At 43.6% G+C, this 26928-nt stretch overlaps 1 protein-coding gene across 1 annotated transcript; it reads left to right on the plus strand.

Annotated features, from left to right (window-relative positions):
- On the plus strand, positions 1 to 25539 carry TGM4 (transglutaminase 4). The gene is made up of 14 exons (XM_039525747.1): positions 1 to 75; positions 8644 to 8826; positions 9193 to 9299; positions 9858 to 9987; positions 10535 to 10653; positions 12338 to 12445; positions 13060 to 13234; positions 13367 to 13505; positions 14856 to 14959; positions 16273 to 16524; positions 17662 to 17964; positions 20006 to 20175; positions 22871 to 23007; positions 24711 to 25539. The coding sequence occupies exons 1-14, from the start codon at positions 60 to 62 to the stop codon at positions 24850 to 24852; spliced, it is 2085 nt and encodes a 694-aa protein (XP_039381681.1). The 5' UTR covers positions 1 to 59; the 3' UTR covers positions 24853 to 25539.
- Positions 25540 to 26928: the final 1389 nt, after the last annotated feature.

A 26928-nucleotide genomic window follows, 5' to 3' on the forward strand; every position in this document is an offset into this window, starting at 1 on the left:
GGTGAAAGGAGTGACAGTAGGCTTTGCCAGTGCTTCAGGACACAAGACCGGAAAGGATCATGAGTCAGACAGCTGGTGAGTTTTAAAACTTTGTAAGCTGTAAGGCCAGTGTATGCACAGGAGTTGCTTTTTGGCAAGCTCCTGCACTAAGAACCTGATCTGAAGTCCATTGAAGTAAATAGCACTCTTTCCATTGGCCTCAGCTCCAGAAGCTATTTGTAATATATCTAGTTATTGCGTTTGTTGCTGGCAACACATCTTCATTACAGAGGGAAGGGAGCATAAGCTGATGAAATGCTGAGAAGAGTCTGACCTTGCTATATAGAATCATAGAACTGGAAGGGACCTCGAGAGGTCATCTAGTCCAGTCCCCTGTGCTCAAGGCAGGACTAAGTATTATCTAGACCATACCTGACAGCTGTTTGTCCAACCTACTCTTAAAAATCTTCAGTGATGAAGATTCCACAACCTCCCTAGACAATTTATTCCAGTGCTTAACCACCTGATAGTTAAGAAGTTTTTCCTAATGTCCAACCTAAACCGCCCTTCCTGCAATTTAAGCCCATTGCTTCTTGTCCTATCCTCAGAGGTTAAAAACAACGTTTTCCCCTCCTCCTTGTAACAACCTTTTATGCACTTGAAAATTGTTAGCATGTCCCCTTTCAGTCTTCTCTTCTCCAGACTAAACAAACCCAATTTTTTCAATCTTCCCTCATAGGTCATGTTTTCTAGACCTTTAATCATTTTTGTTGCTCTTCTCTGGACTTTCTCCAATTTGTCCACCTCTTTCCTGAAATGTGGTGCCCAGAACTGGACACAATATTCCAGTTGATGCCTAATCAGTGTGGAGTAGAGCGGAAGAATTACTTCTCGTGTCTTACTTACAACACTCCTGCTAATACATCCAGAATGATGTTTGGTTTTTTTTGCAACAGCATTACACTGTTGGCTCATATTAAGTCTATAATATGCAAGTAAACTATTGTTGTATGTAAAGTAAATAAGTTTTTTAAAATGTTTAAGAAGCTTCATTTAAAATTAAATTAAAATGCAGAGCCCCCTGGACTGGTGGCCAGGACCTGGACAGCATGAGTGCCACTGAAAATCAGCTCACGTGCCGCCTTCGGCATGCGTGCCATAGGTTGCCTACCCCTGGGATAGAACCATGTCAAGGCTTTAATATGTAGACAATATTTCTATTTACTCTCTCTCTCTTTCCTCTTTACCATTTTTCTCCATACATGATATATTAAAAAACTATCTTACTAGAACTTTGCAAAGTCGAGCACTCAGAAGTTAGCAAATGCCAAAATTAAGGATGCAAAAAAGATTTTCCAAAAAAATTCAGCATGAGGCAGACACTTAGCATGGGAACTTTCAACCTGAATGGTTTAAAGTTGGAAAAATTATAAGCAACCATAAACAGGGTGTCAGAATGGGAAGTGTTGAAAAACCTTAACTGTAAGTTGTGTAACCAGCTCTGCTTATAATAATTATTATTAATTGTTATGTAATTATTATGCCTATTATTAAAACATTTACCAGGCAAAAATACTCTGAGAGATAAATCTAGCTCTCAGGTATGCTATGTATGCACAAACTGAGTCAATTCAGTTAATCAAAAATACATAAAGAACATACATAAGGTAGGAACAGAGACTTAAAAGATTATTATAATGATGAAGTTAAAAAATCTCTGGTAACTGCAAACTAATAATATCCCAATGAACTTCAGGAAATATGATGTAAAACTATCTTATAAATAATTCACTATGTTCTATAAATAAGTTTTGATTGTGACTTCCATTTAATCCACCTTTGTGACCAAATTATCAAAATTAGTTCTTTTGCTTGAAAAATAAGTAAAAAGGTAATTTTGAGAGCAATTTTCTCATGTCAAATGTGTAAGTATACATACACACATAATGACATACAAGTAGCCACTTGCACATGCAATTAATCCTTTTGCACATGCAAATGAGTGTTTGTGCACCTGTTTGTTTGCTTATATATACTTTTCTGAGGGAGCTTAGTTGTAAGAATTCAGCCCTTGTAGCTGCATATTTTTGTTCATGTGAAAGGACTTTTTGTCCATTTGAAATCTAGACAATTAAAAAAAATGAAATAAAAGTCATTTCAGCCATTAAACTTGCACTTACACTTGAGACTCTGCCAGTTTTTCCTATTTTAGAGTTATATTTTCCTATATTTAAAAATGTTTTTCTCTCCCTTGTTGCTGTTTGAAAGAGACAAACTGCAGGGGACTCTGCATAGCTAATTAAGGCTGTATCCTCACTGCAGAGTTAACTCAAGTTATCTACACCCAAGTTAACTCCTCTCAAGTTAGCCGAGCTTGAGTGAGAACAGCCACATTGCGAAATCTCGGTTGCACTGCACAGAGTGATTGTGTTAGCAACTGATGAGTTGTGTTGACTCAAGCTGCAGCCTCTTCCCTCAGACAGGCCAGCCAACTCAAGTTGAAAGCACTACCACGCTCAAATTAAGGGATATTGTGTGTGGACAGTACTGGAGTTAGACACCACATGAGTTACAACTCGATTTAACTTTGCCGTGAAGCTCTTACTTCGCAGAGGAAATAGTGAAACCAATTGTACACACAGCTGCAAAAACACAGAGTAACAAAATGGGAAAATAGGCACAAATATTTTTCTCTAATCCTCTGATATAGTCATTGTAGGTCTGACTTGTCACACTAAGGAGCTTGAGAGAGCATGCTGGGGTCCATTTAAGCTGTCAAATAATGTTTGGGAAACTATCAAATGTTTCCTCATGCAGCTGTTGGTCTGATCCAGATAAGTCAAGCCCTAACTGTGTTAGCATCTAATGTAGTACAACTAATACAACAGGTACTGGCAGGGCACTGGGTTTATTTCTTAGATATTGTGACTGGTTCTTGCTTACCCTAATGTCATGTCCCATGGTGCAGTTAATGTAGCTACATCTATCCAGCCATCCTACAGGATCTTTTCTCTTTGAAATACTCCCTTGGCCTTTGACTCTGTTCTTTTTCTGTTGTCATGAAACCCTTTTAAATTCCTGGATCTTCCACACATGCTTGTCACAGTCACAAGTTATGCCTGCCATAGTCATAAGCAACCAAGATTTGCACAGTATTTATAAATGAAGCTTAGAGTGTAAATAAAAATGGCATTAGAGGCACTTAAATAGAAAGTTACCTAACCTTTATCCTGGCACTCCTTGGCTTGTGCTGTCACATCTTTGCAATCAAACAGCAAGAGTCCAAGGTATGAGTGCCCCAAGGAAAGTCATTTTAAATATGATGGTGTTAGCTTTGTTCTGCTATTTCCAGACCTCTGCGATTTTTTTTGCCTTGGGTAGCATAGTGGATTTGACCTGATAGCATAGCTTTGAGCCTCAGCTGTAGCTAAGGGGCACTCATGCTGCTCAGAAGATGGAGTACAAAGGTGCTCCTTTACCACCCCTCCCCATTCCTGGGCCCTGGAATAAATTAAAAGCAGCCTGAAAGTTACACTGGCTGCCAAAGGCCCCAGAGAGCTGTTATGAAAGCAGGAGACTGCTGGGGTGCAAGGATGGCCTGCTCAAACTCCCTGCACTCACCACAGCGTAGGAGGTGGTGTAGGGGCCACTATAATGAAAGTGGCTTTCAGGCTGCTTTGCTCTGGGTGAGTGTCACAAAGCTGCCTTAGTGGAGGGAAGAAGTGGGGCCCCTGTGTTGTTCAATAATAGAGCAATAACCATCAGAAGGATTTTTTTAGAATGTGGCATCTGTATGGTTGATTGTTTTACTAGAGGTAAACAGGAATAATAGTACTAGGGTGAAATCCTGGCCCCATTGAAGTCAAGGGCAAAACTCCCCTTGACTTTAGGGATATCACCCCTAAAGTTTAAACACTGCCCCCGCTCTAGTCTGACAATACATTTAGCTGAGTACCGTTTCATCGCTCCAATGCTCCCTTTGGTTCTTGGTTGGTCAAGGGGTTCCTGGGTGAAATGTTTTTCAATTGATCATGAGCACAGATTCCCAAATGGGATTTACTAGTGGTAATAGTTTACAAGGGCCAAGTCGTGCATGGTGCTGTGCGCCTTCTGCCGTGTCCTGTGGGCTGCTATTTCCCATTGCTCTGAGCTCCCAATGACATCAGCACAGTCTAATTCATTGGGAACTAAGGATACTCTGCACCTGGCAGGACTGGACCCTAAAACTCTAAATCTTAGCAGTCCAAATATGGCTTCAAAGAGACCCCTGCTCTTACTATTAATTATTAGTTAATAAGCACAAATGACATGCTCAGGTCTGTACAAGATACAGACACAGAGACAATCCTTGCTCTAAGGAGAATACCCTTAGAAGTAAAACCCAAAGAGGACAGACCCTTGAAGCTGCGCTGTGCTAGTTAAATGCCAGTGCAGACCTTTTAGTACTTTCTGAACAGGCCTGGACATGAGTACTTTCCTCATATATAAACTGAAGTGATTACAGTATCCTCCACCTGCAATAAAACCATACTCACGGTCCACTGAGGAGATCCCTTCCAAAGAGCTTCAGAAATCTATTTCCAAGGGCTAATAATGAGGCATCTATGCCTAAAATTTAATCAGTCTTATTTTGTTTTTGATATTTCACTATGGTACTTATTGGAGAGCAACAGGAAGAACAAACTTCTCCAGGAGTCTCAGAGATTAGCTTGATGCTGGTATGATTTATTTTAACAATGACGATGATTGGTATTGCCATAGCACATACAGGTGCTGCTCAAAGAGCAAAACCCCATTGTACTAGGTACTGTGTAGACATGCAGTGAAAAGATAATCTACACCCCAAAGAATTCATAGTCTAGGTTATGAGCTGGCACAACAGATGAATGAGACAAATTGATGTGGGGTAAAGGAGTGAATGAGGTATCAATGAAGCATTAGGAACACAGGAATTGCCAGACTGGATAAGATTCAAGATCCATCTAGTCCACAGTATCTGAGAGTGTCCAATACCAGCTGGTGCAGAGGAAGGTATAAGAACCCCACAGTAGGTAGGTATGGAGTAAGCTGCTCCCCCACAGGTCTCTCACTGCTGTCTAATAGCTAGAGATTGACTGAAGCCCTGAAGCATGAGGTTTAATATCCTGTCCAAAATTTGTTGTCAGGATGCAGTTGTCACGCAATAAGCAGGAGATGCAGCTCAACACCTGCCTAGCTCGTGTCAACTGGTAGCACAGAAGACTTAACTCCTGAGTAGTAAAGTTGAGTTTCCAAACCACGGCAACGTCCCCGTAAGTGACAAGGATGTAATCCAAGTTTTTGTTGACCAAGAAAATGGTTACACAAGGCACATTGTATAGCACTGACAGTGCTCACATCCCCTGAGAAGTAGGGTGTGCATGAGCAGCCGTGGCAAAAGTTGGCAATCCCCTTGCTCTGCTCAGTTCTGTTTTCAGTTAGCGCACAAAAAATCCTGAACAACTAATTGTTTATTGTATTTAGAAGAGGCAGGAGGGAAGCGCATTGCAGAACCCCAGTATCTGAATATTTTGGAGCGCAATGCAGATAAGCTACTCTCTTCTATATAGGTTCTTATATCATGCTCATCACCACTATATCTGAGCATCCTCTAGTAGCACATTAAACAATGTAGCTAACATCTGTCTCGTGTTTGTTTTATCACCCTCACCCCAGGAGGGGAAGTGTGTACCAGGGCGTGTTTTTGTTTATTTGTGTAACCCTTCTGCCCATCTGAGTTGGCAGCAACAAGGGCCAGGTTCAATATCTAGGGGTTCCATTTCAATAACGCAACGCAAAACCGGCTCGAGCCCCTACCCAGTGACCTGGGACAATTACATACCACCCCCCGGGCGCCTCTAAGAGGCAATACTTCCCCTCTCACAAGCACAGAGTCTGAGTGTAGCAAAATCCTTTCAACAAAGGAGGGAAACAATGCTGCATTATGTTGGGGAAACACCACAAACAGGATTCATAACACAAACCATAAGCAAAAGACCCACCCGCAAGTAAGTTTGGAAGTATCCTTTTCCCCTCAGAGTCTTAACTCCAGCAACCCAAAAAAATCACCCAAAGTCCCAAAACTCCAACACCACAAAAGTCTCTTGAGTCCAGCAACCCCAAAATCACCCAAAAGTCCAACAACCCAAAAGTGTCTGTCCCTGGTCAGTGCAGCCCCAGAGTTCAAAAGTTTATCTGCAGAGTTTTACCTCTCAGCCAGGGAATGGTGGGGTGGGGGGGGACACACAGCAGTGTTAAGGGGCACCTTACGTGATCCGAGGCCGACTGCCCGCATCTCCATGGGGTTCTGCTGCAGCCTTCACCATGAGCCACTCCGCCAACTGCTCTACTCCACCAGCCATCCCATGAGCCGCTCCAGCTTTTCCACAAACTGCTCCTTTCCACCAGCCGCTCCACTCCACCAGCTGTCCTGCAAGCCACTCCAGTCATCCCACAAACTGCTTTGCCAGCTGCTCAGCAACATATCTTGAGGCACCCCACAGCACTCAATGATTTCAGCTTTCAGTGATTTTAGCCCTTTAATGATTTCAGCTTGTGGTAAGGGAGCCTCAGTGCTGGTGCACCATTGTCCTAAAGTGAATTCAGCTCAGCAACATGTAACTAGACTCTTAATGGAATTAAAATTAGCTCTGATATTCTACAGTAGAATAAAAGGAACAGGAGCAGCAACTAGTATGTCATGCCCTCAAACAGAGCCCATACCCTCAAGTACAAATACCTATCTCTATCCTCTCTCAATTCACTGGCTTTTGGAACCCATGTCCCTTGTCTAGCAATTGCTACTTAGTTGATGGTGAGTCCCTCTGTCATAAAACACTTTCATTGTCTTTGATTCACATAATCAGGGTAACAACACTTTATTCTTCCTGCCCCAATAACAGAAACTGGGGATCCCACAGCAGCCAAAGTGACCATTTGGGCTCATTCTAGGCAGGCTGGGTGTGCCTATGCAAACAAGATCAGCCCCTGAAGTTCTTTTCCACAACTCGCCACAATTCACCACCAGATGTCAGAGTAGAGCTCATCCTGACTCTGCTTACATCTGTTTATTAATAGCTACACACATGCATGTTGTTCTATGTGTAAATGAAAGAAGGTAAAGTCAAAGAAATGTGTCTTGCACTCGGAGTGCATGGTGGTGAGGTTTGTGATGGTCTTTAGTTCATATAAAAACAACAAGGAGTCTGGTGGCACCTTAAAGACTAACAGATTTATTTGGGCATAAGCTTTTGTGGGTAAAAAAACCTCACTTCTTCAGATACTCCATGCATCTAAAGAAGTGAGGGGTTTTTTACCCACAAAAGCTCATGCCCAAATAAATCTGTTTGTCTTTAAGGTGCCACCAGACTCCTTGTTGTTTTTGTGAATAAAGACTAACACAGCTACCTCCTGATACTTTAGTTCGTATAGGAGTTCATTACACAATCCTGGGCCAGCCCTTGAGAAAGTTCTGCCCCCACCCCACCCCTCAGATGAACTTTACCCTCATTGTAGAGTTCCATTGTGCCAGAGGAGCAACTGGCACAAACAACACAATTGCCAGCTAAACAGAACACATTTGGCATCAGACTAGAATCTAGCTATCTATTGTTCCAACCATCCTGTACCCCTCGCTACAGGGTATGAACACTTAGCTCCTACAGGTGCAAAAATGAAGACCTCTACAAGCAGAGCTGAAGGAGCAGCACAAGCTTAATTTGTGTGGTAGAGGCCGGTGTTTTTGGAAATGAAGGTTCTGGGTTCTACTCCTGATGCTGCATGTTGGCTGTTTAGATGATGGTTATGTCATCCCTGTGCTGCAGCCCCTTTACCCTGGCTGCTCTGAAGAATGTCCTTGAGATAAGGGAAGCCCCCTATGTGGCATAGCATCAGCACAATGCCAGCTACGATAGCAGGTCCCCACACAGGGGACACGTTGGGGGCTATTCCTGAGGGAATGGAGACATGAGTGGAGTGCTTCTGTGCTCTGGCAGTTCCCACCTGCCTCGATGACCCCTTGGGGCCTTTGGCAGCCAGGCCCAAGAGAGAGCAGCCTTATATTGGCATCCAGATTGGGTAAGGAAAAAGTGGCATATAGTCATCTTTGCCTCCTGTTTTGGGCCTTGTGCCTAGTGCTGGTTGGGTGTAGAGATGAATGGGGCCCTTTGTGTCTATGGCTTGGTTATACTTTGCTGCCAGTGACATCTGAACTTAAGAAAACTGAAGGAATTTTAAGAATCTAATTTATTTGTATTTTGTACATTTTGTTCAGTTTGGGCACTGGGTAATCAGAGCCTGTTCTGTTTCACTGTTATTTCTAGTCACTTTCACCCTCTGGTACTTCAGCCCTTGCACGATGTTATTGACTAGTTAACACTGAGGCGGGGGGAGGTTGGGGGCAGGATGATTGTTTGGGATCCTAATGTGAGTTGGTCCTAAAACGCTTTAAAGGCTGTTTGCACTTAGTCATCAAACACACGTAGATGGGCTTGGGAGTTGGGTCCCACCCACTAAGAATAGAAGCTACACTCAGTTGTTTTCATTATTTAACAAAATAAACAGTAAAAGCAACTGGAATTCCCCCCTCCCCGGAGTGTTTTAACATCAAACCATTTCTCTTTCTCCCTCCTTGCTCACTGTTTCCAGCCAGCAGCCTGAAGACCCTTGGAGTTGATTTGCTCCAAAAGCAAAATGCCCGTCTTCACCACACTGAGGAATATCATGAGAACACCAGTCTGATTGTGAGACGAGGGCAGGTGTTTCAGTTAAAGCTGACCTTTGACCGGGAGCTGAAAGACAATGACAAAGTGGTGGTGCAGCTCAGTGTCGGTAAGAACACAACTCGTTAGCTCTCAGCAGTATGTCTAGCAATGCAGGAGTTGCCATACTGGGGTACACTAGCCTGATCAGACTTGTATGGTACCCAGTCTCAACACTAGCCAATGCTGCTACAGAAAAGGGTGAAGGATTGGATGCACCATAATGCACCTGGCCAATTTTATACTACACCATCACAGTGGAGACTTAATTTCTTCCAGACCTTGGCTGGTAGCTAGATTATAGATCAAAGCATGAGAACAGGAAATAGAACCTTGTAGTCCTGACTACCATACATCTGGTCTAACAATTAGACCTTGTCATCTTATCACATGCTGAGTCACACCTCCTCTGTATTTTGTATTGATCTATTTCCAGGTGAGAAACCCCTGGAATCCAACGAGACCCTTTTGTCAATGGACCTGAGGTCTGGGCAGGACTCCCAACGCTGGTGTGCCAACATCTCTAACACCAATGGGAAGGAGGTAGACAGATTGCTTGTACACATAATTCATTCAAGTGGCAAATGAAAGGACCACTCGGTGCTGCAATGGCAGAGTGGGTGCTCTCGGTATGCCAGGGCCTGAGGGTGCTGTGGAAGCAGGGACTACACTCAGCTTTGGGGAGAGAGAGAACACTTGTGTCACTCCCCAAGGCCCCCTTTGAGGCAGATGGATGCAAGATGGAACAGTGTCAGCAGGCTTCAACGGATGCTGAGCCCAGCCCTTTTCTGTGCCTAGGAAAGAGTCACTGCAATAGAGGAAGGGGAGTTAATTGGGAGACATGGAAGAGTACTCAGAGCTCTGAGATTGGCTTCTGCTGCCTGCTCACTAGCTTTATAGGAGAAACTGTCCCATTTAATTCATCGCTTTATCACTATATTTCTGACAGCTGCTTTGTCCTCATCCCCTCCATTTCTCCCTTCAGCATGTGCCATGGGCTTGACTAGATTCGTTGCTGAAAGATCAGAAAGTGTTACTTATACCACACATTGAAGAGGGGGGCAATGTGAGGGATAATCGCCTGCCTTGTGCTTTGCTTAGTGCCTGGTAGCTGTGAACAGTCCGGCAGATGCAGCTGTTGGAAAATACTTTCTGAGTGTGAAAACTGGGCTTCACATTTACAACCCTGGAAACAAAGTTGTCTACGTGTTGTTCAACCCTTGGTGTGAAGGTAATAGAAATGGCCTCATGACGTGGTTACGACTGCTATAGGAGATGATGTGTTCTTTAGACTTTCCCTCTTTATTCTCAAATTCTTGCACCTCTTCTCTTTAAAACACTGATGCCTAATTCTGCAAGCCATGGAACGTCAGCCAACAATATTTAGCACTGATACTGGGCCTGACTGTGAAGCCCTTACTCTCATTGGTGCTCCATTATTCACACTAATGGTCCCATTTAAGCCAGTGGCACGGTTTCTCTGAGTAGTGGCTCAACAATGGGAAAAAGGGGTTCACCATCCAGTTTATTGTGAACAAGTAGGTGTTAAAAATAAAGATGTTTTCTACCATTTCATAGAGAACATGTTTTTTCCAGGGAAGGAAGAAAGTTCAGGACTTAAATCTGAATGCTGTTTAATCATTATTCTGGAACCAGTGCTACTAACTCTAAGCTTCACTAGCTTTATGTTTCAAGAACAGAAAAGACTTGTTCAGCCTTTGAAAAGTTTTCTACAAAGTGCATGGAAATCAAGTAACATGTTCATGTGTTTTCTTCAGCTGACACGGTTTTCATGCCTAATGATACTGAAAGATTGGAGTACGTTCTCAGTGACACAGGCTACATCTATGTTGGATCAGTACAAAATATAGTTGGAAGACCCTGGAATTTTGGACAGGTAAAAGACAGTAATAATATGGGCATGATCACATGCGCTCTCTCCCTCTCTCAACATAAGCAGGTGCTATTCCAATAAATGTGACCTTTCATTGAGACTCCAGTTCAAGGAGCTACATAAGCACACACAAATCTCAGAGGTCATGAGTACTCTTACTCATTTCAATGGGAATACTCACATGCTTAAAGTAGCACACATGATTAAAGCATTCTTGGTAGAGGGTAGGTGGCTGTGGAGCGAACTTCCAGAGGACCTCAGGCAAATCCAGAGTCTAACCATCTTTAGGAACTTTGTGAAACCTTATTCTTCAAAAAGGCCTCCCCCGTATGAATGACAGAGCACAGACACCCCTTCTACTCAACCACCCATACCAAGCTGCAGTCCCCCAAGACATGGTTTTAGAAGGTAAATTAATGAAATCTAAAAGATAGAAAGCAAAAACCCTAGTCCAAGCAAAGGTTTTTACCTCGAAAAGGGAGACATGCCAGAGGCTCCATGAAGTCCACTAGGGACTTTGCTATTGCTGTTGATTTAACATGGTAGGCACTCGGATATTACCGTGATTGGAGACAGTATAAAACCCTAAATGATAGATTTGATTTAAAAAGTGGTTGTTATTAGTGTGATAATGATATTCAGAGAGTGTTAAGAAATAAAAGACCTAATTCTCCACTCTGTTACATCAGTGTAAGAAAGGGGAGAACTGGGCCCAAATGGTCTAAAGACCTGATCATGTAATTTACACATATACTGGTTGACCAGTGACTGAATGGGCATGGTGGGTAAACTACCCTGTAACTCATAAAGGTCACCCTCCAAGACAGCTGTGAGATACCATTAGCAGAGACGTGGAGGAAATCTGTATGTGTGCTAAATAGAGAGCTTTGGCCTCTAGTGCTCTCTGGCATATTTCTTGAATTATCTGTTCACACAAGTAATAAATAAATAAACAAAACAAAGTAAGAGGTATGTCTACACTGCAATAAAAGACGGACGGCATGGCTGTGGCTGGCTTGGATCGGCTGACTCAGGCTTGCAGGGCTTTGGCTGCAGTGGCTATAAAATTGTAGTGTAAATGTTTACGTTCAGGTTGGAGCCAAGGTTCTGAGACCCTGCGGGGGAGAAAGGCCTCAGAGGACGGAAGAAGAGCTCTGTGTATGCATGTCTCTCTCATTTACAGAAGTTGGTCCAATAAAAGATATTGCCTCCCCCACCTTGTCTCTCTACAGTTAGGTGGCAATATATAGATTTATTCATTCTACCTTTTACTGTCACAAGCTTTTGTTAGTCACATGAGTAGTTCCACTGACTTCAGTGAGACTATTAATGTAACTAAAGACTACTCACATGAGTAAGGATGGCTGGATAAGGTCCTATATATTAATGCATGGAGACTGGTCTATGCTTGCCCCCACAGATGAGGTCCTTCCATTTCAGGCCTAAGACAGAGATATGACAGTTCTGGGGCCCTGTTCTGTAGATAACCAGTGAACTTCAGTCTCCATGAAAGTCAATCCAGTAACTTTCATTGACACTAAATTCATTTGCCATAATAAGGTTTGGAGGTTAATCTGAGTCATATTGATTAGTTGCTGTAAGATAACTCAAATAGACTTGTTAGCATCAGGCAGTTTGCATTTGGAGCAGCAAGTAAACAGGCCTTTGTTTTTTCTCTCCAAAACAGTTTGAGGAAGATGTCTTGGACTCCTGTATGTATCTCCTGGACAAAAGTAAACTCAAGCAAAAAGTTAGAAAAGATTCTGTGACTGTGTCCAGAACCATGTCTGCTTTGGTGAGTCTCTCTGAGAAGTGACTTGTCATTGACTCATTTCTTTATATTTTGCTGCTACAAATCAGTTTGTCCCAACCCCTCTTCCTCCTGTTTGTCCTTCTGCGCCCCTGACATTTAGAAAACCATTACAGGCCTAATTTGAAATGGATTTTGCTTATAACTCACATGGAGGAGGGTCTGAAGAAACTGGCAGAGGGAAAAGGTAGCTGCAATGTAGCATCCCCACATTATCTAGCCAGTCCTTTCTGATGCATGGCTGCTATGCTGAGGTTGTACTCTCTGCAGGGCAAGAATCAGGAGAACAGCTGTTGTACATGGTATGTTCCCCTTTCAGTGCACTAGAAGAACTTATGATGCAAAATGCATGCTGAGTTACCGCTCCTCTGAGCAGCAGTTACACCTCCCCTCTGGATGTCTGAGCCTTACAGGAAGAACATGGGCAGCTGGCTGAGGGAAGCCAGCTAATGATAGCAAGACAACCTTGCTAACTGCCATAGTTACAGTGGGTGCCCTGTGCCCAGAGGAAGTGCAGACAGAGAAGGGATCTCCATGACAGGTCTGAGTTCCACTGGGTCTCTTGCCTGACTTTGTTTTCTCTATTCTCTGCGTCTTAGGTTAATTTCAATGATGAATCAGGAGTCCTTTTGGGGAACTGGTCAGGAACCTATACTGGTGGAACCTCCCCCGTGGCCTGGACAGGAAGTGCCCCCATTTTGCAGAAATACTACAAAACAAAAAAACCCATCCGCTTTGGTCAGTGCTGGGTTTTCTCTGGAGTTCTTACTACAGGTAAAACATGGCACCATCCATCTTTCCCGATACACCAAACCCTGGGGAGAGATTCCTCCACACAGTGCAGCTGGTGGTGGGGAACTTTCCAAAGAGCTTTTCCCAGTGAGGTTTCGTTCATCTATATTTCAGTCATGCGCTGCCTGGGGATTCCAGCCAGAAGCGTGACTAACTTCGCCTCGGCTCATGATACTGAGGAAAATCTGAAAGTTGACATCTACATGAATGAAAAGGGCGAAAAACTGGATGACATGACATCAGACTCTGTCTGGTAACTCTAAAGAATGCTAGATACTTCCTGTACTCCTGAAGCTTTCCTGTAGAACTTTATCTGTATTTCTAAGCACCAGGAGGTTTTTCTTTTAGAACGTCTCTATTATTTTGAGTTTGCAGCTGAACAATAAGAGGAAGCTTGAATATTTTCTATAGGCATTTCCCTGTTAAACCTGCATCTGAGAGGAATAGACAGTTTGGGCTCTAGCCGGGTTTGTGTTATAGCCTTAGCAGCCACTGTAGTTAAGGATTCCAAAGCTGTTCCATTCTAAGCTCTTGTTTTGACCTGCTCGTATCTTTCTGTTCTATCCGGCTGAAATTTTGCATGCTTGGTCTCTTTCTGAAGTTGAATTTTCCTGTAAACCACATGGAAAAGTGTTTCAGCCATCTTTGTGGGTGAAGAAAATGAAAAAAATGCCATTTTTTTTCATTATGAAAAAAACCCCTTACGTATTACTTAGTTCTAGTGTCCACATGGTTGGTGCTTGACGTGTCATGGAAACAACCCTTGGACCAGACCAAGTGACCTGATGCAATTTGGGGTTAACTTGGCCACATTATGAGCCTTTGAAAATCATACTTGGCCCATGAGCAGTAAGGGCCTAATCCAATTCTCTTTTAAATCAATGTAAGATTTTCATGGCCTACAGTGGACACTGGATCAGGTTGTACATTTAAAAAAATAACGTTAAGGGTCTTTTTCACAACGATCACGTAATGGTCTGAGCAAAAGTGGATGGGGCTGTGTGTGCATCAAAAGCCTAGCTGATTTATAGTGAATGAGGCAGGTCACGTTTAGGAGCCCCGCTTCATTCTGGGCCCGATCCAAAGCCCATTGACGTCAGTAGTAAGATTCCCATTAACCAAAGCCAGCAGGCTTTGGACAAGAATCTCACTCTGCACAGGTGCATGTCCCTGTTCCCTCTCCCCAAATAAAGGGCCAGACTGTGGCCCCCTGGTTCAGGATGAGTAGCACATGGCTCCCCAACTAGTCTTATTGCCACCAGTGGTAAAGCTGGGGTGTAAACTACCGGTCAGTGTGAGTAAGGAGAACACAATCTGACCCAATCGGACAGTTAAAGACAGAAAGAGGTAAGACTGCTGCAGTGGTTTACAGATCTCTTCTCACCACGGGCAAAGGACGTAATGCATGGAAAATACAGATTTTTCCTCTCCATTCTTTAAAAAAGTATATCTGCCATAAAAATGAGACAGGGTACAAAACTGAGCCCACTTCTTCCTCTGGGGGATCAATATGGTCACTCAGCTCTTTGGGTCCTGAACATGCATGTTAAATTGCAGGGTGCAAATAATGTTGTTTTTAACTTTGCAACCTAATTGCATGTAGGAATTTTCACGTGTGGAATGATGTGTGGATGAAAAGGCCAGACTTGCCCCAGGGTTTTGATGGTTGGCAGGCACTTGATGCCACCCCACAGGAGATAAGTCAAGGTAGGATTTACAAACAAAGAGACTCTATTGTGATTTGGGGGTGGGGGATATTTTACAAGGAACATTTTTCAGCAAAGCACTTAAACACTTTAAGCACTTGACTAGTCCAATTCATGTCAAACCTGAGTGAAGTGAGTTGCCCAAGTTCACACAGGCGTAGAGCTGAGAATAGAAGTTAGATCTCCTGGTTCCCAGCCCTATGCTCTGACCTCTTAAACGAGAGTCCTTTGGCCTCACTGCTGGTGCCATGGATGTAAATGTTATGGCATTTTTGCAATCAGAAAATCAAACATTTGATGGCATTAGGAAATGAAAATGGTTTAAGGTGTTGGAGCATGGGCTCCTGATCTGGGTTCTGTTCTCATCTCTACCCTGATTTACTGGGTGACCTTGGGCAAGTCATTTTGCCTTTCTGGGCCTCAGTTTACCCATTACTGAACAGGAGATGATAGTCACCTGCCTAAAAGAGTGTTGTGAAGACTAATTGATGATTAATGTTAGCAAAGCATCTTGACGTCCTCAGATTACAAGCACTACAGAAAGGCAAAGCACTCTTTTTATTTTACAGTAAATTCTGCTGACACACTTTTTTCAGCCTGTACCTTTTTGGGTCAGTTTCCAACATCCATCAGCATACATCTCTAGATCCTACAGATAAAGCAGGTTTCAAAGGGTTGGCCTGTGCATTAGCCCTTGTTACAGATGATATTTAATATGCTGTCCTTTGCCATTTCGGGTTTGGGAACAGAGCAGTCAGCAACTGTGTAACTGTAGCAGGAGTCAGAAGAGATGAAATAAAGAAGGCCTAGAATTATCATTGCAAATTGAAATATGCTGAACTCTAGCACAAGCAGACGAATACAAAGGGCCTGATCCTGCAGTGCTGTGTGGTGCTGAGCACTGTCAACTCTCGTTATAGTCAATGGGAATTGAGGGTGCTCAGCACCTCGCAGGAAGTGCTCAGGAAGTGCCATGATTTTGGCCTTTGGAATCTTTTGCTGCTTTGTAAAACCTGCTTAGAAATTGCATGTCTGCAGCTGGTTTCATAGGGGAGAATGTGGTAGGATTCCTAGCAGCATACAAGTGATACAAGTCACATTTCATCATGTAAAAAATCTGCTACTTAAAGGACCGTAAAAGTTTTGGGCTCAGAACTAGTGTGGAGGTTTTATTTATTTATTGCCAGGTTCAGTTACCAGGGGGTGGGCCACTGCTGTGGGAGGTCAGGGATATTATGTGTATGTGGTGATTGAGGAAAATGGAGCCTCACTTAATACATGTGAAAAGCAAGTAACATTCAACATACTCTTTAGGTGTTTACCAGTGCGGCCCTTGTCCACTAAAAGCCATCAGAAGTGGAGAAGTCTATTTGCTGTACGACTCCAAGTTTGTGTTTGCTGAAGTGAATGCTGACAGGGTCTTCTGGCAAGTGAAGAATGTGAATGGCAAACAGAAACTTGTCAAACTGCGTGAGGAGACCAAGGCCATTGGGAAGAGCATCAGCACCAAAGCTGTTGGGAAGAACACAAGGGAAGACATTACGGCACAGTACAAATTCCCAGAAGGTGACCAGTAGTCGAGATCTTTCCAGCATCCTGTAGAAGATAAGATGAGACTGTTGGTCATGTGATTTTCTGCAGACACCAGAGTAGTCACATGCTTTATCAGTGTGGAAATCCAATCGGCTGCTTTAGTAATATACATTTAAAGCGTACTACTCAGCAGAATACATTCAGAAACAGCGAGGGAATCGGGAAAATTGGCGTATGAGTATCTTTGTGTCTGCAGTGACACCTGCTGGCTGTTTTCTAGTAAGAGGTTGTAGCAAGCATGCTAGTAACAAGAGAAGTAGGCCCAATAGATTCAGCAGTTCTGCTTGATCCAAAATTGCTCCATTTCTTATCTTCTTCTATCAACAAATTATATCATATTTCAAGAAACAGCTCCTCCCCACCCCTTACTACATACCCAAAACTTGCTGTGTTAAGCAATGTGACTATTAAAACATCTCATTTGAGGAGCAGCCAAGTTGGGAAATCAGAGGGACATTGCAGAAAGGCATTTAAGTTAGACTCTGCATTTGATCCTTCTTCTCACCAGTTTTCCAATATAGATATTTTAGATAAGTTTACTTCTCCTCAGCTCTTGCAGTCTTAGGTCTTTGTTCTAGCCTATTCCTGAACAGAAGTCTGGGTTATCTGAACCTGCTTCATGCTCCACTCTGTATGTACAAAGTTCTATGGAACACTTTTAGTGTGGTTTTTGGCCACCACATATATTGATATTGACTCCCAGTCATCCTCCTTCACCCTTGAGTTGTGTAAACCTGGTGGCCTGAGTTTTCAAAAAAAGAGTAGTGTGTTTTGGGTGCTCAGCGATTTTCAGAAAGTGCTGAACACCTACCTTCTAAAGATCAGGGTCCTCTGAAGTGTCTTAAATTGACAACCCACAAAATTAATGGTCACTTCTGAAAATCTGGCCCGGTGTGTTCGCCGACTGTTTAAATCCTATGGTAGAGTAAAATCAGGAAAGATACGTAGACTAGTTTAAACATGCAGTGCTCAGTACTGGGAAGCATGTCCTGCTATGCTGTCTATATTTTAGCAGAAGGATAAACAGAAAAATTGGACCAGATTGAGGAAACTACAGTGCACATTATTTATTATGACTTTAGTTTTGCTTTTCCTTTTCCTGGTATTCAGGCTCTCCAGAGGAACGGAAGGCTGTGGAAAAGGCTTGCACCTATCTGAACTCTTCAAATTTGGCAGTTTGTGAGAGCACAGCTCCTCTTCCACCCCTCCAGGCTGGGATCCAACTGGATGTAGAGAGCGAAAAAGTTTTATGGCTGGGCAATCCCATTAATCTGAACATCATTGTACAGAACAGTTCTGCTGGTGCATTGACGATCAATCTTGTTGCCTCTTGCCAACTGCAGTCCTACACTGGGAAAGTAGAGGCCAATCTTGGATCCATCAAACAGACTGTCCAGACCGAAGGCAAACCTGGTGGGTCTATGAATCTGTCATATCCCATGTGCCTTCTCTTATGATACTGCAGTGTGTCTTCAAGAGAGCTAGTGTGGAATGACTGTGAATCAACACAGGTGTATGACCTGTGGTCTGACGATGCTTATGGTATAGCAAAGAGGGATTTGTGCAGGGGAAAGTCTATATAATTATAATTATTATTTATTTCTTCTGTAGTAGTGCCTAGGAGCCCCAGTCGTGGATCAGAACCCCATTGTGCTAGGTTCTGTACAGACACAGAACACAGAAAGACATTCCCAAAATGTTTATAATCTGAAACATTTGCATTTAATTTGATGGCCTTTTGATTGACTGAGTGAAATAAGTTTGCTAACTTCAGTGCAGTTTCCAGTGGATGAGTGTCAACAGCACTAAAACCAACACACCAATTGGCAGATTTTGGCAGCTAAAATTGGTTGGATTATTGGTGGTGAGATCGTTAGGGATTGTGAAATTAAACCCATTTGTGTTGTTTCTGTTTCTAAATTGTTGATGAACTGTTTCAGGGCTTCTGCAAATGTATTCATTCTTGATTGTTATTTGCAGAATAGTTTACACAAACTAATTTCAGATGATGGGCTGCCCCTGAACTGTTATTCATGGTGTGTCATTGGGGGTCACGGGAGAGTATTTCCGATCCCTGACTAGATGACTGAATTTTTTTAAAAAAGGACACTAATGAATGACAAATAATTAACAGCAAATAAGGCACTTGCAGTAAGAGTCTTCAGAGGACTAGTCATTCAGGCTAAAATACATTCAATTCTGGGGATTCAAGAGTGTTATTACGTTTATAAAAATGGCCATCTGAATACACAGAACGTATGTGTTAGGACACTAGCTCTGCTATTAGGCGGGGGTGGAGGTCTGCTTCATAGGTTGGCACTTTAAAGGCGAGGACAGGAAATGTAAAGAGGATTAGTTGGACGGAGGTTTTGTGCTATATAGAATTCAGTTTCTCGCAAGTCAAGTCTGGAGGCCTTTCACAAGCACTAAGGAAGTTTTCCAGAAAATTAGGAATAAAATGCAAAGTTAAGAAGAGGAGAGAATTTACATAATCACAATAAATACCTTATGTCCTGTGCCTCTGGCAAAGAAGTGGAAGTATCCCAAATGCATCTATGCATTTCATACGTCCAAATGCACTTAGGCACTTTACAATCCATCCTATCAAACTACTTCTTAATCAAGGAAACAAACTATAATAAGTGCTGAGCGCTGCTGCCAAGAGAGTTACATATGGGACAGAATCTTCCTTTGTCAATCAGATATTGCTCACTTGAACTTTTCTTCATGTCCGTGGTTCTCACACATCTAGGCCCCATCATTACTGTGCCGAGGCCTGGGTGGGACTTTCTTTGGAGTTCCATTCCTCAGCCCTAACCATGGCTTGCTTAGTAACTGCAGCCACTCCCTTTTCTATGAGTTTCAGCCCAGGGCCTCTGCAGATAATTCACCTTCTGCCCATATTGGAACTAGGGATCTAAAAGTTTAACGGGTTAATGGATAAGCATCAGTCTTATCTGTTTTGGTTAATGATTAAACTCCACTGCTGCCGGAGCCCAGGACTCCGTTGCTGCCCCGGGGGTGGCAGCCAGGAGAAACCCCGGGCACAGGGGTGGGCAGCAGAGTCCCTGGGCACCGGGGCCAGCGGCCGGGATTCCCCGCACTTGGGGCTGGCAGTAGAACCCCGTGTAAAATGTGGGGATCCTGCAGCACCCACAAAACCCCTAATTCCCCAGTTAAATGTTTAACCATGTAACCAATACAATTTTATTCAGTTACATGTTTACTTTTTTTAATTGTTATTTATATCCCTAGTTGGAACCATGTTAAACCAGAAGCAAAACAGTCACCATTTATTGGTCCATAATTAAAGCTATTCAGCACATCAAGTCTATGTAGAATAGACATCGCCAAACATTTTCATGAAGATCAACTGACTTTCTGCTTCAGCCTTCTGTTGTTGTGTACAGAAAATGCTGCATTAACATCTTTTTTTCTCCTGTTGTTGGTCCAGTTATTCAGCTCCCTCTGAATATAGCAGCTGATGCTTATATGAAGACTGTAACATCTGTTGAGGATGAACTTCTCATAAAAGTCAATATTATTGCTGAGATTCAGGAAACTAATGAAAAGCTCACTGATGAGCTAACACTAACATTCCAATACCCCCCTCTCAAGGTGGAGGTAAGAAGTTAAATGACGGATGAAGCTGTGCATAGATACCCTGGTGATGGGTGTTATACAAATGCCTATGGCTGGCTGGGTAGGTAAATAAGTGAGCTAGAATTGTGACTAGAAAGGTTAGTGAGAACTGAGCATCTGGATATTTTCCAAAGTAGGGACATGGAGCCCTGCTTCCAGATAAATGAAGGTGCCCAAACTACCCCAACCTAACATCGCAGCCGAGATTTTCAAAAATTGGAACCTAAAACTGTGCCCCTCAGTCTATATTTAGATATCCAAATAAGTGGCTTGATTTTCAAATGTGCTGAGCACTCAACACTCCTGTGGGAGAGCTGCTGGGAGCTCAGCTGTTTTGAAAACCAGGCCTCTTGTGATAGGGCTAAATACCAGAGTGAGGAGCCTGACTTTCAGCTCCTCTTGTTACAAAGGTGGCTGCAGTGTCTGACTGGGCACTGCTGTGGCAGTTGAAAGAGGTCATAAAGATGGACTTTAAATCCCTTGGCACAGTCCCACACAAAATCCTGGCTGAAAGATGAGTTCCAGCTGGTATAACTCTGTGTACATTCATGTCAATTGAAAACTGCCTCAGAGGCTACTGACAAACAGATATGTACCAAGTCAAGGGCGGGTAGGCCAGTGGGTGCCGTAGGGATCAGGGCTAGGCAAGATTTCAATCAACATTTCTATTAATGATCCAAACAAAATATTCACTCAATGTTATTATAGGCTAAAGGCCAAATCCTTCTCTGGCTTGTGCTACAAAGGCGAGCCAGGATTCTGGGAGACACATCTCTCTCTGTAGTTAATGCTGCTGGCCAGGGTGGTATTACACTGGTGGGCCTGAGGATTGTGGGGGAAGGGCATGTTTTAATGCACCTGTGAAAAGGAACAGCTACGTGTGCTGACTGCAGCTTACACGCTCACTGGCCTGTGGAGACCTAAAATATACAAGTCAGCACTGTAGATGGACGTCCTCCTCCCTTATCCAGGGGTGGCTCCAGGCCCCAGCACGCCAAGTGCGTGCTTGGGGCGGCATGCTGCGAGGGGCGCTCTGCCGGTCGCCGGGAGGGCGGCAGGCGGCTCCAGTGGACCTCCCGCAGGCGTGCCTATGGAGGGTCCGCTGGTCCTGCGCGGCTTCGGTGGAACATCCGCAGGCACGCTTGCGGGAGGTCCACCGGAGCCGCGGGACCGGCGACCAACAGAGCGCCCCCCGCGGCATGCCGCCCTGCTTGGGGTGGTGAAATGTCTAGAGCCGCCCCTGCCCTTAGCAATCTCACATCTTAGGGAGAGATCCTAGATCCTTGCATGAAAGTAAGGGGCTATATTGGCCCTCTTCCTCTCCTAGTCCATCAGTGCAGCACAAGACAGGTATAGCCAAAAAAAAAAAAAAAGAGAAGATGATGATGTTAGAAATAATACACCTTGGCAGAGAGATGTTTGAAGCAGGGACAGGAAATACAAATGGTATTTACATCCTGATAAAATGCAAACTGATAGAACCGGGGAATAGTTATCCAAAATATAGCTATCTGATAAAGGGTAATATAGTCCCAGAGCCCTAATATTTCACCTGATCTACATGAAGGAAGGGACTTTTTAAACAGGATTTTGATGCTACTCGATGGAATTAACCCTGCAGGGCAGAAAATGCAGTCCAGGATAGACTGAATTTCAGGACCCCAGAACTTAATTGGAAAGCAGTAATGGAAACCCCCTCCCCCACCTATTTTAGGATTATATAGGACCACAAATTAGATGGAAGTTTGAAATGCAAAAAAAGGGCAGCCAGTGCTTTGGTTCTCTAGGGCATATAAAGTAACGCCAAATATAGGCTAGAATCACAGAGGCTTCACCTCAGACAAAAGGGAGGTGATGGTCTCACTCTGCCCAGGACTGGTGAGACCACACCGAGAATGCTATGATTACTTCTAGGTAGAGATGAGCCAAGAGTCCACAGGTCTTCAAAATCTGGCCTAGACAAACCCTCCAGCCCAGGGCTGTTTAGACTCTGAGTTCTGGTTTGGCCATTATCAAGATGGAGGGTAATCATAATATGAAAATCTGGGGGTGTTCAAACTGGGAGGTTTGGTTTGGGCCCATTTCTGTCTCTGGGCTCCTTATTCCCAAAAAGTTGTTAACAAATTGGAGAGAATTCATAGGCCAAATAAATAGAATAACTGGAGCGAATGACCTCAGAGGAAAAATTAAAAGAGCAGAGTATCTTGTCTGAATGACAGGTAGGATGGTCACGAGAATCAGCTACCTGTATATAAACACTGAGAAGTGGGAGGAGCATGGGCGGCAATAATGAGGGGGCATGGAATGAAACTGAGCAAATGAAATGTTGGGTTGAATATTAAAGACTATTTCCTGCTAATGAAATCTATTAGATGGTAGACTCCCAAGGAAAGTGGTGGAAACTACATTGTTTGAGTCATTTAAAATTGGAGCGTACAAAGCCCTGGAGAATCTATGTGGAAAACAACTCTGTCTTGGCAGGGAAATGGATCAGATGACTAACATCTCTGGTTTCGGTTAACTCTCTGACCTCAGCTGTTTGTCGTTTTGACTAAGGCATGACTTTCTCATGGTCAGTCTCTCTTTTAATGCCATCTGCCATAGACACCTTCTATTCTGCTTTTTAATAAGAGGATGCACCTAATCTGTGCCTCTGTAATCCTTCTTTATTTTGCAGATGCCAGAAACTGCAAAGATTAATGAAGATTTTACGTGCTCCTTTATCTTCAAAAATACCTTGTCTATTCCCTTGGAAAAGTGCAAATTGCATGTAGAAGGACTGGGCATTTTTAAAATGGAAACAATTGATCAAGGGTGAGATTACACTTAAGATAATTGCGGTACTTTGCATTAGATTAATGTATAACTTCTGCTATCTGTAGAAATTTGTACACTTTTAAAAAGCAATTAGGTACATCCAATAATAAGTCCCATTGCCTTTATAAAGTCTATTGGCCCTAGTCAGACCTGATGCAAGCAGGTGCAATGCTGCACAATGTATGTCTCTGCGTAGCAGCCCATCTAACCTTGGTTTATTCAACATATACAGCTAAAGAATTGACTTTCTTTGCCTTTTCCTTTCAATGACTTTAGCCTTATAAGAGGGTGGAATGGTCTACCAAGGAAAGTAGAGGAAGCCCCATCCCTGGAGACAGTGAAAAGAAACGTAGGGCTAAATACACAGGGCACTTAGGCATTGGCATGCCGGACTTCAAGGCAGCCTGCTGCTTGATGGAGTCCACAGCCCCGAATTTAGGCACCTAGGTTCCCACCATACAATGCTTGAGGAGAGTTAGGTGCCTAAGAAGGAGATTCCCAGAAGCCAGCACACTGAGTGGAGAGGTACCTAAGTGAGCAAGTAGGAAACGCTGAGGCTAAGTCCCATTCCTCTCAGGGTGCTCAGTGCCTAAGTCCAGGCTGCAGGGGGCATCCTCTCCTGGAGTTAGGTGCCTACACCAGGTGAGCTGCTTAGGTAGCCTGTGGCCTTGCAGCCAAAACTCAGAAAGAAAGAGCCCCACAGCCCATTATAGCTGATAGCCTAGTAGTCAGGGCACTCACCTAAAATGCGGGAAACCTAAGTTCAAGTCCCTGCTCCAAATCAGGCAGAGTGGGAATTTGAAATATGCCCCAGTCTACAAAATTCCCCAGCTGTTCGCCCCAGCGGTCCATTGTAAGGATTTAGACCAGTAGCGTAGCTGGGGGGGAGCAGGGCAGCGGCCACTCCCCCACTGAGCACAAGTGGCTCCTTGTCAATTTCTTGGTGCCTTTTTACTCACTCGGGGGAGTGATAAAAAAAAAAAGGTGCCACCTACTGCGGCGCTTTTATTTTACTCATTTGGCAGCACTACGGTTCTTCAGTGGCACTTCGGTGGCATTTCGGCAGCGGGTCCTTCAGTGCTGCCAAAGACACCCAGAGCGAGTGAAGGGCCCACTGCCGAAGACCCGGACCGCCGCCAGGTGAGTAAAAGTGCCGCAGCGGGTGGCACCTTTTTTTTTTTTTTTAACACTCCCCCTGTTCCCTCCACCTGGCTACGCCACTGAATTTTAGACATGTTCTAGGAACACCTAATGAATCAGTCACTGAAGGCAAGATAGGTGGGGAAATGCCTATTCTGAGAATCCTGCTGGGACCTTGGTGTGAATGAGGGTGCTGAGCAGGTTAGAGCACCAGGAGTTAGGCAGTTTTGTGCATGCGTCCCTGCAGAAATTTAGGTACTAGTGTTAGGTAGAGCTCAGCAGTGCGGTACCTAAATGTTGTCGTTTGGTGCCTAACAGCCACTGTAGGTGCCTATGTCCCTTTGTGGATCTAGTCCTTAACCACCAATTGGCTCATTAGTTCATTCCCCACCCACCACCCCCAATAGAATTTTTGTTGCACTTTACATTCAGGCTGCAGGAAATATCAGCTCTATGTTGACTACGAAAGCTGTATTTCATTCGCAAAGAAACTGTTAGAAAGCAATGAATACATATAGCATTGTGTTAGTAACAGTCTTTTTTCCCCCTCTTCTCCTTAGGGACATAATGCCTGGTAGGATCATTAAATCCCAAATAATATGTGCTCCAAATAAAACAGGAGAGAAAAAAATTGTAGCCAAACTGACCTCTAACCAAGTCAAAGGAATATCTCAGGAAAAGATGATTACCATCACCGCCTAGGGGAATTACTCAATATCTTAACAGGGTGTCAGTCTTGGTCTTGCTGAATATGTACTAGAGATGGATGTCACTGGCACTTCCTGCCTCCTTGATTAGTAGATTATAGGCTATCATAGGAGATAAGGTAATGTAAGTGGCTTAAGGGCACAGTTGCTTTGATTCTAGTTAATGGGGATTTAATAAAGATTGTTAAAATCTACTCTCACATGTATCAATGTCAGTTTATGATGATTCAGGACTTGTTTGAGAAAGTGGGAATGGTTAGATTGTGGCTCACGCTGAGGTTAGCTTTTCCTTTTGTAACAATCACAAGCTTTGTGTAATGATAATGCCATTAGTATCTGCACACTGTTTTGCCTTTTTAAACTCCCGTGTTGGGTGAAGTAATGATTTATCTGTCAATTACTGTCATGCCCATTTTGGTGTTCCATGTATGCCTCAATTCATAGGATGGATTGTGCTGTATCGTATGTTACCGGACTGACAGTATCATGCACTGTCGTGGTTGATATGCAGGTATTATGCATTATTGTGCTCATTGTAGCATACCGTGTGGTTTCACCACACAGAACATGGCTTTTCTTAAAGAAACAACCTAAAACTGGATCACAAGCAGAAGTTTTCTGAACAGTCCCCCTTTTGTTAACTGTTGGGTAAATTCTTTTTAATTTGCACCTGCCTCTTTCATCACAATAAACCTTGTTACTCTCGGGTTCTGTAACTCTGTTATTGCTTCTTATTCCTATATGTATCTAGTGTGCTGTAGCCAATGAGCGTATATGAAAAGGCTTGGATTTTTGTGGCACTCTGGTTAAGGCATTCTCTCCCGGTGCGTGATTAGGCTCTAATTGATTTAGGCTCAAACCCACAGTGCTGTCTGTGCAGGCGAATCCAGAAGTCTGCCTCTGTGGTCCTCCTGGCAGGACTGGAGCCTTACACCTGAAGTAACTGCTCATCTTGTAGAAGGAAGTGAATGGTCATTGTCTGTAAGATGAGGGTGACCATATGTCCCGTTTTGCCTGGGACAGGCCCTTTTTTAAGCCCTGTACTGACTTTTTTTGCAAAAGTGGGCATTTGTCCCGTTTGCTCTTGCCGACTTGATCAGTTGACAAGAGCAAATGCCCACTTTTGTCAGGAAAGGGGAGAGGGGAGAGGCAGGGTTCCAGTGAGCAACGACTGCTTCATGGAGTGGGGGTGACAGGGCTCAGGCGAGCAGCAACCCCAGCCTTGCGCAGAGGGCAGGCAGGGCTCGGGCCAGCCTCACGGGGAGGGGCGGGCGGGGCAAGGGGTGACCTCAGGCTGGTATCGTATGGTGTCCTGTTTTCCCTTTGGGAGATATGGTCACCCTACGTAAGATGCTTTTATAGGGGGCTGGTAGAAAAATACCAGTTATTCTTCATGGGGAATTGGGGCGGGGGGAGAAATGTATTTGTTAAAAGCTCCCATGAACATTTACAGTGGGTTTTTTTAAAATAAAAAAATGAAACCAAAATAATTTTACTTTTGAAAATCCTTTTACTGAAAATATTTCCGTTTCTGGTTTTCCATTAAGAGAGTGGCAAGTGTTGTCAAAAATGACTGTTTTCCACGAAAAGTTTTGTTTGCCAAAAAGCCATTTTTCATCTCAATTACTTTGACAAAAAATTTCAACCAGCTCTGTTGCTATATTTGAAGGAATTGGCAACTACCATATCATTACAAAATACTGCTGTAAATAGGGTGACCATATTTCCTTATGCTAAATACGGGACACCTAGAAAAATTACAGTTATTCAAGTGTGTTCAATAGCAATCAGTCAGAACCATGCAGTACAAACATTCAAATTAGTCAACTTGTTGAGCCCCCATTAAAGAGAAATACTGTATAGTTGGATTCTTTTTATTTACCTTCTTTCTTTAAGGCTTTAGGGTTCACACAGGGAGGGGTGACACAAACACCCTCTACCCCCGCTCCCCACAATCACACACACACTCCTGTACACCTGTGAATGACCGACCTGACCCATGCTCTCTGCCCACCATGCCTGACTGGGCCCCCAGGATAGACCCGCCTCGCCTGGTATCGTGTCTTCCCAA

This window comes from Mauremys reevesii, linkage group 2 (genome assembly GCF_016161935.1).
Source record: "Mauremys reevesii isolate NIE-2019 linkage group 2, ASM1616193v1, whole genome shotgun sequence".
NCBI classification, from domain to species: Eukaryota; Metazoa; Chordata; order Testudines; family Geoemydidae; genus Mauremys; species Mauremys reevesii.

Excerpts from the sequence above, each read along its gene's own strand:
- TGM4 (XM_039525747.1), top strand. Across the intron at positions 9,300-9,857 it reads CTAACACCAATGGGAAGGAG|TGCCTGGTAGCTGTGAACAG; the intron begins GTAGACAGATTG and ends TGCTTTGCTTAG. Across the intron at positions 14,960-16,272 it reads CCCACAGGAGATAAGTCAAG|GTGTTTACCAGTGCGGCCCT; the intron begins GTAGGATTTACA and ends CATACTCTTTAG.